The 13,881-nt window shown below is 38.4% G+C and overlaps 1 protein-coding gene across 1 annotated transcript in view; it reads left to right on the forward strand.

Moving 5' to 3' along the window:
* LOC139698581 (neural cell adhesion molecule 2-like) overlaps positions 1-13,881 on the forward strand; it is a 555,474-nt gene that overhangs the window by 505,212 nt on the left and 36,381 nt on the right. The window contains exon 12 of the mRNA XM_071597424.1: positions 1,640-2,077. Coding sequence (XP_071453525.1) covers positions 1,640-2,077 — 438 coding nt within the window. The remainder of the gene's footprint in view (positions 1-1,639; positions 2,078-13,881) is intronic.

Raw genomic sequence — 13,881 nt, forward strand, 5'->3', positions numbered from 1 at the left:
TTTAGAACTAGAGACAAGGGCAGAAACACAGCCGCCTTCTGCGCCGATTGGGATAACAAGGCCCTGACGGTCTTCCGCTCTAAGAGCTTAGTAGTGCCCCGATTTTTGAGAGCCCTAGTTCCTTATTCATAGGTTTGTTTGAAGAAATCTGAGGATCCCTTCAGTTTGTAATCCTCTTGTAACCGTTGATACGAGACGTTTATTTTAATCTTACATTACTCTTTTTATCGAGTTCTTTTAATATTTAATAAAACGCGAAGGTTTGCCTCTTTAGAATTATATAATTTTAGGTTTTGATGGTGAAATACGCTTTTACTATGTTGCAGTGAATTTGTTCCACCATGTAATTTCCCATTTCCCTTTTTCTTTTGATTTAGTCTATTTATTGTAATTGCCATTTATATATTGTTTCCAGTTGGTGAATTTCCTAGAAGTTATTAGTTACACATTTCACAAAATTCTATTGTTTTTCGTGTCCTCTTCTCACCGATCCTTTGCCAAGCATTAGTTGGTTTACTTAATATTTTATGAAGCATGTAATGCTGTACAATCGCGTTTTTGATGTCGAAAAATCAACCTTTATTTCATTTATTTTTTTCCGATTTTTCATTCGTAGTATTTTAAATCTCCGTGACATCCCCTAGGTACTCGTGGAAAAGGTGGGTTCCACTTTCTTGCAATACTCAGTGCAAATACAGCTTTCCCACTGGCTCCTTTTTGTAATGATTTTAGCTATTATCTTTACCTCCTTGATTGACTTAAATATTTCGACTCTATTGTAATTTTTTATTAGATTAGTTGCGCCTCAGCCGATGCGACTCCTGAATATATTTTTGTGCGTGAAGCATCTTGGATGTAAAATCACGCATCTTTGAATATTCATCATTAGGAAATAAAGAGTAATAATTTAGAGTGCCTTTAATTTTTTTGTCAAAAATACGTTTCTCTTTTTATGTGATGATTGATGAGTATATTCATTGATAATTTACAACGTAAACCCGACCCCCATTTGATAATTAATAAACGTTCAACCGAGGAAATTCCAATTACAGCTCGTCTAACTGCATTCTTGTATTATTTATTCAAACGACATTGAAAAGAGAAAATGTTGCTCTTTGAGCAATGTGGCCGCACATTGACCAAAATTGCGTATCGTGATGAGGTAATTAAGAAAATAAGAACACGATGAGAAAATCGATCAGAGAATGTTATGAATGAAGATGATCAATGAAGACTTTTAAACATGCTATATCGGCGGCATCATATGGAAGCGAATCCTGGTAGTTTTGGAAATTTACTTACATAGATCGTTGGATTTTTATATTTTTTGGGAATGAAGTTTCAAAACTTCAATAAGACACAGAGAAAGTCAAAATCTGGTAAATATAGGTACTATGGTATGAGAAGACGGAGAATATCCGAATAAACCAGGAAAAGGGAGTGAATGATGTATGGAAAATTAGTGGGGTGCTAACAGCAATGAAATGATGGAGAATGTTGGTCGGGGTTTGATGAGTGTGTTGAACTTGAAATTGTCACGTACCAATATCAGATGGGAATACATTAATGGAGTTATAGTCAGGCTCCGAATACTCCCTTTTGCTTAACCCTCATCCATCGGTATCGTTTCCACCCGCAGGACCTTCCACCACCCTGCCCATGAGCCCAGTACTCACCACGCTGGTCATCACGGCCATCGGACTGGTTCTCCTGGTTTGCGGCGTCTTCATGGCGCTGTACCGTCGACATCACAATGGCCGCCACCGCCGGCACCAGCCACCCGCGGCGAAGAGGCACTCCGCGGGCGCCCTGGTGGTAGACGGTGGTACCCCTGGAGGCACCAACGGGCGGCTTGGGGGCGGAGGGGGCGGCGGCGGGGCCGGCGGGGGTGGATCCGGGGACTGTCCAGGCGAGGACGGTAGTGGCGAGGACTGCAGCGCGGGTGTGGTGCTCATCGGCGGTCAAGTGTTGCAGGGAAACGGGAGCGGGGGACTCCCATTGCTCGGGGTCCCCACGGCTGCGGTGTCTGATCACCTGAGTGACGACGCGGATCCGGACGTCATCCCCAACAAACACGGTAAGATCCCTGGAATGAACGGCCTGTTCAACTAGTGCCATCCTCATTTTTTTTCCTTTTCTGTGATGTAGAGTTAGACTTAATTTTCTCTAGCTTACTTATTGAGCGGGCTTTACTGTAGCAGTCGTCCTTTCGACTAATGTGTTTAAACAGCCTTCCAAAATCATTCTAACTTCAAAAATTGGTAATATGTTATTCTTTCTTGTTGTCTCATTGGATTATAAACTGAAATTTATGTTACATATTGGATTTTCCAAGAAAATATGCATAAGGTTATTGTGCCGTTGAAAAATAAGTACATGTACTTTTGGACATTATTTATTTATCATTAATTTGTATTCGTTTGTAATTGAAGAAATATAATTTAAACAGCAGTGAGAAAATAGTTTTTAAGTCACAAGTTTTGGTTATCTATTTAAATTTTTCTTCGTTAGTAGACACCTAAATGTCAGAAATATTTATAAAAATAGTTCACTGTCTAAAGGGTAAAACCTGTTCTTTATTTCCTAATTGTGTGCATCTTTGCACCTGCAAAGCAAGTAATGTCGTTCGGTGCAGTAGTTTTGAAAAATAGATTGAAAGAATCCAAGGCCCTCCACAAATTTCAGTTTTAAAATCGCATTCATATCAATGAAATCCTTATACGTATGGATTTTATCGCTGGATTTTGCAAGATATCAACGAGCTGCTTGCAATTTCAAGTTAGTTTTAAATCATATTCTCTTTGGAAAGGGGCATTTAATTTTACAATATTGCCATTCCGAGGGCTATTAAATGTCCTACTGAATGGTTAAAAATTTCTTAAATTACAAGTTTGAAATTTAATGAGCATCACTTTCAAATTACTTCGTCATTCTGACTAGCAATATATGTTACAACGACTCTCCTCTTTTTATTGTGTACTGCTGCAACTGAAATGAATGCGCTATTTGACGTTCAAACCCCAACCCCAATATATGAAGCGTTGCAATTTGAGAGGAAATGGAACCGCTTGAAGTTTCATCCGACATTTTATTAACGCAGGCTCAATTTTGACGTTGCTTGTCATTTTCAATGGTAATATCACGGAATTTTCTTCTGCTCAAGCCTTAAATAATGAATGATGATGCAAGTGTTAGTAAGTGGAGGAATAAGAAAGGGAAATTGGAGCCAAAAAGTAACTGACATAGAGTGGTGATATTTAAGAGCGATGAAGAAAACAAATGTTAATGGGACTATGTTGTTGTGTTGTCCAAAATATCATGTAAACGTTTTTCAATTGGTCTTTGTATGCGTATTTAGTACGAAAGTTTTTAAATAAGTAGCTGAATAAAAGAAAAGGGAAGATTTTCAGTAGCACTACACTTTTAATAACCAAAAACCAGAGTGGAAAAGATTATTTCCGATTTATAATTAATTGGCAAATTAGAGTTAATGATTCATCTTTAAAATCCGCATGTTTTTAAACATTGAATTTGATTAGAATGTTTTCGTTTTTTTTATTTTACCGGCCATTTATATATTGACGAAAGCAGTAAATTCACCATATCAGAGAAATAATGATTCGGTATGCAGAAGTAACCTTTTTATGAGTGAAATAAAATAATTTGGGATGATTTAATAAAAATGGAAATCTTTCTTGTTACTTTTGTGCTAAATATACACCCAATAACGTATATTTCGTCTTATGGGGTCTTAGAAATCTGAATTATCTTGGTTTAGTTTAGTTGCTTACGACTTTTCGACGATAATTAGATTGGTAATTTTTTAGAGGACTTTTTTGATGACTTTTCTTCCTCAAGAAATCATCAAGGTAGGCATACGAGAATAAAGTATTTACCGCAAGTTTTACTACTATTACACGAATCTGTCTTGTGCGTATGGGTTCAAAAATTTCTTAATGAAACGGTTATCATTATACTGCTTATTACAGTAACACAGATAGGTTTCTAAGAATTCACTCTTGAAATCGAAGCTAAGACGCCGCTCGTCCTCGGAACGCGTGGATTGAATTGCCTGGGTGTAGCTCTTCTTCAAATTACATCTACCCCCGCATTATAAACCCGTCGAGGATCACCCACCCACCAGCCAACGCACGGCAGCGTTCTGGGATTGTGGACTTGAGTCGTTTGCCATAGAAACGTGTTTACGACCATGTACTGCCCTCGCCCAATACGTCCCCTCTCCAACGGTTCCCATAGGCATATCCTGTTTTTCGAATGTCCTCGTAGAAGGTCGAACCTCGTCGCTTAACTGGTCGTTTTCTGGATGCAAGCCGAAGTGTGTTGATATCATTGGATATTCTGTACCTATGGATAGGGGTGCTCATCCGGTTGTAAAGTCTGCCTCCCCAAAACTCCCGATTTTCTCCATGATGTGCATGTGAGTTATGGCCGATCCGTCATTTGAGTGAGTGCAGCTCATAAAGGCGTCCTTTTGGAAAGAGTATTTCCATCGCGAGGGAATGAATTCCCCTTGGATGAGACGAATGGCGGCTTTGATGTTCGGTCTGAAAGGGACGACCATTCGCCGACTACATTATAATACCGATGCGAAGCTGAGGTTGAATACAAGTATACGTACGTCTGCACAGTACACTGAAAGCCACCACTATTACGCATCGTAGAGGATGGCGTCCTATCCTAGCAAAAGACTAGAATAGGTGGACGAATACATATAGATCTTGGCAATAGCTTAAAAGGGAAGAAGTTCCATTTGTGTTTTATAGGCATGAATACGATGCAAGTGGTAGAAGGAACAAATGTCCACTGCTATGGCACAGTTTAAAAATTACGACTCGTTTCATCATTTTATTCCATATACGGTGAAGTCGTCAACTACTAGAACTGGTCATGCTTTTCTGAGTATATCATAAAATTGGAAATGCTGGAAACAGTCCATGTTTACGATGGAATATCACCAAACATAGGAGGAAGCGATAAACTATACAGTTTGTCAATACCTACTTTCTGAAATTTGTTTTTGAATCTAATTTTTGTTGATGAATTCTTGTCAATATCGGGATAAACTGAAATATTAAACTAATTCAATTCACGATTAAAATGCCCTTCTCTAAGTTTTGCAGGTAATTACGATTTAATATTAACTCCTCCCGGTGATTATGCATTATATATATATATATATATATATATATATATATATATATATATATATATATAGTACAATACACAGTAACACACAATATAGAAACACAAAAAAAGAAGAACACTCACACGTTATTTCTTGATATTTCGACGGAAACAATCCGTCTTCCTCTGAAGATATAGAGATATATATATATATATATATATATATATATATATATATATATATATATATATAATGTATAACACTTAGCACTAGTGGACACAGACAAAAACACAGAAACACACAAAAAAGAGACTCACTATTTTTCGAATTTTCGATGGTCGTTGCCACCTTTATCAAGGAAGAGAGTGTATGTATGTATATATATATATGCACACACAGACACACACACATATACATTATCTTTGCCTGCATATTGAGCCAGTACTGTCAAGTTCAAAGTTCGTTTAGGAAAACTGAGTAAAGGAAAATGCTCTCCCTCAGGCATTTACAGACATAGGCTAAGGTATCAGAAATTGAATCCCGAAACATTTATTTAAATTAGTGGTCTTACAAGTTTTTCAGTGACATTTTACTAGCCCAGTATTCAATTATTATTTTTTTGCCGATTTAATAATGTTTTGGCTTATAATACATTAATCTCTTAGCAACGGTCAATGTCATGAAATACGAGTATCGGTTGGCGTCCGAATTCTTGAATAATTTTTACCAATATCTCACTATCGTTATAAATATATTTTAAGAATTGATTAAATAGCCACTATCATAAAGTTAAAACGATATAACAGCGGTGGATACATCCATAGTGAGCATCTTTGCGTGAATCTGGGAAGGGTAGAGCTCCAAAATAACGCTTTCAGCCACAGCATATCGGTGCGCGAATGACTCTTTCGTCAGATATCCTGCGCGAAAAACAGAATTCTATCCTTAGCTTATGGTGTAATCTGTTGTTCCTATCCAAACCCTGGCGCAATTTTGAAAACACTACGGTTGAATACATTTGCTTTTAGATAGCGTAATCAAGTCATCATCCACAGCTAACCTTGTACCTCCATATGTTTCTATCGATAAGGTAGTTGTTACCACCAAAGTAATTTCCTCTGCTACCCATTTCTTTCCAAAACATTTATTAATGCACAAATGTAGTTGATATTTACAATCTTCACGCATAGACTTAAAGAGCCAATGGACAGTGATTACAGAGTGTAGCATAGGAGAAGTGCTTTGAATAGAGATTGTTTTTCGCAATATTTTCAGTTGATAACTTAATAAAGAGAACTATAATATCTTATTCGAGGAGAGAATCACACTGTTTTCTCGTTTGACCTTTTCGTAAAGATTTTTGCTATAATCTCATTACACATTTCCGAGCAAAATCCAATTTAAGTTTGCCTGCTTAATGGTCTCGTGGTAAGGCATTACCATTAGCCTTTCGGATTAATATTTAATGGCAGCCATTGAATAAGATATAATTATCATTGTAGAGCTTACAATTTCTTCATTAAGTTTTATCGGAATGGTCCCATGGGATAGTTTCCTAAAGTATATTCGCGACAATGTCTTAGGATAAGCGAAGTCAGCATCTATCTTTTCCTGTTGGATTGGAAGAAAATATCCAACACCGCCATCTCTGGCGTTCATCCTGCGTATTTGTTTATACGTGATCGCATCTTCCCTGGCAATGTTTGAGAGGAAAGTCCACGTCAGGCCTCTCGTTCTCGCCGCACCCGTCTCCCTCACCCGCGCGTACGCTTAAGAGGGATAACCCCTTCTACCTTCACTTCGCCTGTGACCTCTCGCCATCCCTTTCCCTGCCACTCCGAAGCGAATCTTCTTCTCCTCCTCCGACCCTTAACTCCTCCTTCTCTTCTCCTGCTTACGCCCTTATATGGGGCCCTCATGCGGCGGCGGCAGAGGTCCACCCACCCGCTCCCCACGCACACCCATCTCATTCCCTCCCTCCGATCCCAATTCCTTTTTCGGAAGATTCGGGCGGTAGGAAAAAAATACGTGGAATGGTTTCCTTCATGGACAATCGAAGGTCTAGGGAAGGAGGCCGAAGGAACAAGCCTTCGCCTTCCCAGATCTTAATGTGTTTGGCTCCTTGCCTGCGCACCCCTATCCCTTTCGTCCTGCCTCTCGACCGTATACTCTTCTTTCCCCCGTCCCTTCGTCTCGGGAACACCAATTTCCACCCCCCACCACGGCTAGAGCGTTTCCCTTCACCCCTTACTCCCCTTCGGCTCCTCGTTTTCTCGCAACGCGCGGGGAACCAACCCTTCTTCTCGGAGGGCCACCCTCCCGGCATCCCAAAAATCCCATATCCTCCAAAAAGAAAATACACCCGAGCACTTTCCTCCCCCTGCCCTGCCCGCGAGACGCCTTCCCACCTCTTCTTCGCATTCAAACCTCGATTCCCACTTTTATTCCCGCTTGCTCTCCCTTCACTCCGTCGCTCCCTCTCCCCACACGAAGGCCGGCAGTCATTTTGGCTGGATTTTTCTTCCGCTTGGCCTTTCCCTGTATGTTCCCCAGCTTAACGTCCAATAGAATCCGGGGACTTTAAAGATGATGACATCCGCCCTCCCTTTTGCATGCTGAACTCGACTTAATGGACATGCATTCAGATAAATAGTGTTTTTTTTCATTTATTTCATCTTATTTTTCACCTGGGGAAGGGAAGGAGAATTGAGGAACGTCAATCCGTGTCGCGGTTTATTTATGTAGTAGCATGTCGCGAAGGAAAAGGATGAATATATTTTTTTCGTTCAAGATAACACGCAAATGCTCAGGAGTATGCATATAAATAAATGATAGTGCGATAGCCGAGGGATTTCTTTCCAAATGGCTGTGGCCCGGAGACTTACTCGGGTGAAGAAAATCGGTTTCAAATTCCCGCTTTTATTTTCCATCGTATTTCGATTAAGATGTCTTTTCTTTGTTTCGTCCCCAAGAATCCTTGTTCAAAAGAATACCGTCCTTATGCGTACGAACAGCATCCCTGCAAAGCATTGTTGATGAAAGCTGTTTCGCGTTTACGCCGTAAAGTGAGATATCTAATGCCACAGTATTGCAACATTACCATGAAACACAACTTTCCCCAAGAAAAGTAGGACAGACTACAACCACTTTCATTCTTTCTGAAACTTTTATAAAAATTAATAGCCATGGAACTGAATAATTACAATCAGTCTGGAAATGTAAAGCTATTATCTGGGGGTGAATTTGAAAAAATTATTATCTATACAGTGATGAGCGTATATAATAACTCGCATATTAGGTTAATGCGAAGAGTGTATCACCGTTTACTTCCCCAATTCTCTTCCTTCATTTGCAGAGGATGCTTTATATTACTTAAATAATAATTTCTCCGAAAATCCGTTAGGCCCTTAAAAGTGACCTTACTGTTACACTTGACTCAATGGAGCGATAAATGAAGGGGGAAAATAATTTTATCAAGAAACTGATTGGCATAATATTTCTCAATATATTTCAAGTTTTTTTAGATCATATTTTACATTGTTATTCAACGAAATCATCATTATTCCCCTATTTCATCTAATCTCTTGATTTATTATCATTTACATATTAGCCAAATTGAAATTAGTAGTCATGATATAACATTATATAGGAACTCTCTCGTGATTAAGTTTTACTTTCGAATTCAATTTTATTTTCAACTACCATTCTATTGAGAGGCCAATGCCCTTGTAGCCGTTTTCCGATGTAATCTCAAAGTACACCTGACCTAGAAAATATGCGATTTATATTGTTTATCCGTTTTCTACTTTTTGTCCCATGGTGTATTATTTCCGTATTGTATAAAGTTTTCTTCTCCCGTCATTTATCCGGTCCTAAATACCGTCATTGTCCTTCTCATTAGTTAACTCCAGCTTAATTTAGTTCCGCCAAAAGTTATTAATATGTCGTTTGCAGGTTAAACTTGATTTAAAGTCTTACAAGTGGTGACTTTGAATGTAGCCATCAGTATTCATGATTTGGTCCTAGTCATTGGCTGGTTATGGTATGTCTTTTTGTTATAGAATTATGTCTTAGCGACGCAGGGGGTATGCCGCGGGTCATTAATTTTCCTGAAGGTATTCATCAGGGTAATGTATCCATTTCATAGACCAGGTATTCGGAGGAATATAAAAAAAGTAAATGAACGGTAAATATTGTCACAGAGGGTCTCTAAAAGAAAGAACTTTGATACTTGCGTGCTAGTTTTGAGAAACTTACCTATCTTACTGGATGTAAGAGTTACTAATCGTAGATATAAGTATTATTTTTTTCCGTCTCGAAAATGAACCTCGCTTATTTGCCATATTCCAAAACTTGTTTTGGTCATAATATCGACAACACGCGATGGTATTAAAATCATCACGAACGAATGCCTAAATGTAGAAAGCATTTTGTCTCCCCATGAACCTTATGGACGAGATGGTATGACATTTAGCATGTCCATTCAGATTTCATCTTTTTCACGCCCGGATGCTTTTCCTCGGGCGTGGAAATTTTTGAAGTTAGATCGAATGCCATGAATTATTATTACTCGCACCAGCGTTGCACCGAACTTTTGTAGTTGATGGTGGTAAAAACAAAATATGTGGTCAGGAATATCACCGAAAACATCCGCGAGGGAGTACATTCCGCCACACGGGAAGTAATTCAAATTTAATTGAGATCCCTTTCGGGGTGGAAATGACTTTGGCCGAAATGAAATTGCCGCTCAGAGTCGAGGTGGAAGAGATGCGCATCGAGTGGGGCACCGAATACACGAGGGACATCACGTGGAATTCCAACCGAAGAATAAAATCAAACGCACCCAGTGTCATCTTTCGGATCCTTCCTTATCGTGGATTTTCATCAGCAGGTTTTTCCATCGAACTCAATCCTCTTCTTGTCATTCAGCGTGTGTTTCAAATGCTTTATCCAATGTTTGCAAAATAAAATTGGAAAAATGAAAAGGCATTAATTTTCATACCTTGGGTGACGAAACGGCAGTGGATTGCAGAACCATATCGCTCTGAATGTTAGTCGACTCCAATCTAAATGTGCTCACGTTTTGAACTGCTGAGAAATTCTGAAAGGTTTGTGTGCATTGCATTTATTCATAAATATATCCAAAACCATATGCGCGCTTGTGCAAAACTAATAAAACTATATGCCAATTCCAATTCTGTTGTAAAAAATGGATCCAAGAGTCATAAATTAGGAACTACTCTTTTTCTTAAACTTGTATCTTTATTCCTATTTTAAAGCTAACAGCTTATAACAGATAATGATAAATATTTTATGACAATGCCTTTATGAGGGAAGTATATTATTATTTTTTTTGTAAAGCTTCGTATATAGAGAAGAAGAATGACCACAAAGCCAAGCCAATCCAATTTGACTGTCTAATAACCATCGTATATATCTAAATACAGATTTCCTTTTGTTTATGGTGTACGGAAAAATGAAATACGCTTTTATCGTATGACTTTCTTCATTCTGTTTCCTTTCGGTCGATTTTTCAAGCATTTACCACACTCGTACTAGAGGATTGCACTTTCAGGATACCTTTACGGAAAGGTTAAGATTTTCTGTTACTATGAAATATTATTTGATGGATGGAAATGATATTTTTGACTCAGTGGTGATTTTTCATAATACTATTCTTTTCTAATTTCTGTTCTTTTATTAAGGTAATGAAGTATGATAATTTTAGTTTTTTTATTAAATAATTTTCTATACGTTTGTCAATATTGTTTAAATTATGGATGTATCAAGGATGGAAGTAGTGATTTCCTGAGGTTTTAACTATTTTTTGTAAATAGGTGCCTTATTAATTTTTCATTTTCGGATCTCGTCGTGTTGGATCGTTATTCGTGAAAAGTTTTCTGATCATCGTTTCGCAGTGACAACGGCCCTCTGCCGCCGATTGGATCTGATCTCGCTAACTTAGTTCCAGTGGTTTGACTCTCTCCCAACTATATTCTCCCCGTCGTTAAAATACATCGATTACTGTAAACAGAGAAGTGTCGCTTACACCCATCCTTCCTCCCCCCTGTCTTTATTCCCAATCGGAACTGTGTATTGGCTATTACGTAAATCTCTCTTGACCGAAAAGTTCCCTACACCACCGCGCCAAGGCATATTCTTTTACGATTGACGGGAATATGGTAAAACCCTGGTGAGATAATGTCGTCCGCTATTTGGACTCATGCCGGTGGGTCAACAAGCAACCCTGGCCCACTTTCGTGTCATAGTAGAAAAATTTAACCTCTAGAAATACCCTGATGACCAATGAAGGGAAAATGCTGCTATTTAAAAATAGTAATTGAATCTTTAGTGAAGAATATTTTTTTCCCATCAAAGCTAACCACTTTGTAACCAATATATGGTATTCTTATGCAAATTAGTCATAAATATACCCTTAAATATTCTCATCCACTTATTTATTTCAGATATCGGTGAGCGTTTCGTGTATATGTGGTTAGAATTTTCTGTCCATAATTTGGAATATGTATTTGCGCGTTTTCATGATTTTTCCATAATTTTTCGTAACGACTCGCCATTTTCGACGTAACAAACCTTGAAAGTCCATCTACTTCTCAACTCCAAGAGTGACGTTAAGGAATAAATTCTTTTCCCGGCGCTCACAAAATTCTGTGATGGTCTATACTTGAGTTTGAAGATGTGCTCTGCCACAATGGCGCTTTTTATCAAGTACTTGTCACGAACGATTAAGCAGGAAATAAACCGCTCAGATATTTCCCACACAGAGCTTTCGTCGACGGGTAGATGAAGCCACGACTTTAAATTGGTATGAAAAGATAGAACTTTTTTCCAGTCTCGCTTAATGTAGGTGAACCAGTTCGGCGAATGCCCTTCATGAGCTGTCGAGAGCACTTCCCATGCCCGAAACTGCTCATTTCCCTCCCATCTCCCACAATTTAAATTACTCGACTTTTCTATATACCGATCTGCCTCCACCCTGGCCGTTGTTTCGATTTAAAAATCTCCGCGTGCCTATTTCAGTCACTCCAACTCGTTTTCCGAGTCGAAAAATCCACAAGAGCGTGCAAGAGTCTGTTTGAGAGAATGCATTATTAAGAAAATACTTACCTACGCCATACGATCCGGCGAGCACATTTCCATGCTGCCCCACCAGCACCAGGACTCCCCTGTCATTCAACTTAAACTCAATTTTGTCGAGCAATCATGCAAATAAAACACTCATTCCTAAGTTTTCTCATCTGAAATAGGTTAGTCCTGTACATTCCATACAAATAGGTTTACGGAAATATTACAAGTTTTATTGAGTGTTTAAATTCTTTGGAAATATGAAAATACCGAAAGCTTGGTTTCACATAGAATGCTCTTTTGTGGCTAAGGTTCCGAAGTTTTTACTACCGAGTAAATGAAATTTTCCTTGAAGTAAAAGGAACTGGGGATTTCCTGATTTTTTCCTGCAAGTATACTCGTATGTTCAATATTCGAGATTATTTGTTATATTTCTAATTCTGTGCAGGTTTTGCCTGTTTCGGATCCCATGATAGCAAAATAATGAACTTGACCAAGTGCTTTTTTATCCAAGCATAAATAATAGTATTTAATTGATAGGAAGAAATATCACTTCCGCTCTACTTTTATGTCCACAGAGCGACTCTATTGTAAACTAAATATTTTATTTATCAATATAATTTTAAATGATAATAGGCGTCCCTAGTGCAGATTTATGGATTCGTGAAAAATGTCTCACAACATCAAAATAGATCAGTAATAATTCCCATGCGTTGAATTTTTATTTTTATTATTTATTTTCATTGTTTATTATGGGTAAAAATTGTGAAGAATTTAATTAATTGCCATCACAGTTTAGAATCTTATGATTCCACTCAATCAGGTAAAATTATTTTACATGTTTACATTGTTTCTGTCCAAAATTCAAGGTTTATTGATATTTGTCCCTAGATCCTTCTTCGGGCGCTTCGATAATGCAAACAATCTTTTCTCTCGAGCTGTTTCCTCACCATTCATTTCCTCATCGTTCTTTAGATGCTTCACGTAGTTCCACATCTGTTATCATATTCGTCAGTGGCTACAGATTAAATTACTCTAGAAATTGAGAACATCGACTAATAGCTCCAGAAAAGAGTGTTTGGAAAATTTACTTTCTCTTCGCAATCTACTCAAAAATCGAGCCCTATCTCCACTATTTCCTGGTTTTGCTCCTACTTCAATTGCAATTTTTATTCCGTTGCACATTAACTCTTCGTAAGAGCTAGCGCACTTTGCGCGGCCAAAGGAACCATCTACTCAATCCCCCCTTCCTCTCTGCCTTCTCGGCAGAATTAACGGAAGGGAACTTGGACGAAATATATTGTCAGGCGCCAAAAACCCCGAAATTAATGTTGTAGTAAGAGGCGATACATTATAACGAATTTTATCCGTTGAGATGGGAGGGGGAGAAAAGGTAATACTGTATACCGACATAATTGTGAGATTGGTCGATAGGTGAGCCGATAGGACTACGGTGGGAAAGAGGAAGAGAATTAAGGGGAGTGGCTGATGTTCAGCAGTGGGAGAGAAGATGCGCATGTCTTGGAAGGATTGCAGCGAACGTTTATGAGTGTAATGCTGGTTAGGGGTTTGCATATCGACATGATTCAGTATATTTTGCGCCAGTGAAGACGAAGATACAGATTTCAAAAGAAATTGTTGTGTGGATT

This window comes from Hetaerina americana, unplaced genomic scaffold (genome assembly GCF_022747635.1).
Source record: "Hetaerina americana unplaced genomic scaffold, ioHetAmer1.1.p SCAF_9, whole genome shotgun sequence".
NCBI classification, from domain to species: Eukaryota; Metazoa; Arthropoda; class Insecta; order Odonata; family Calopterygidae; genus Hetaerina; species Hetaerina americana.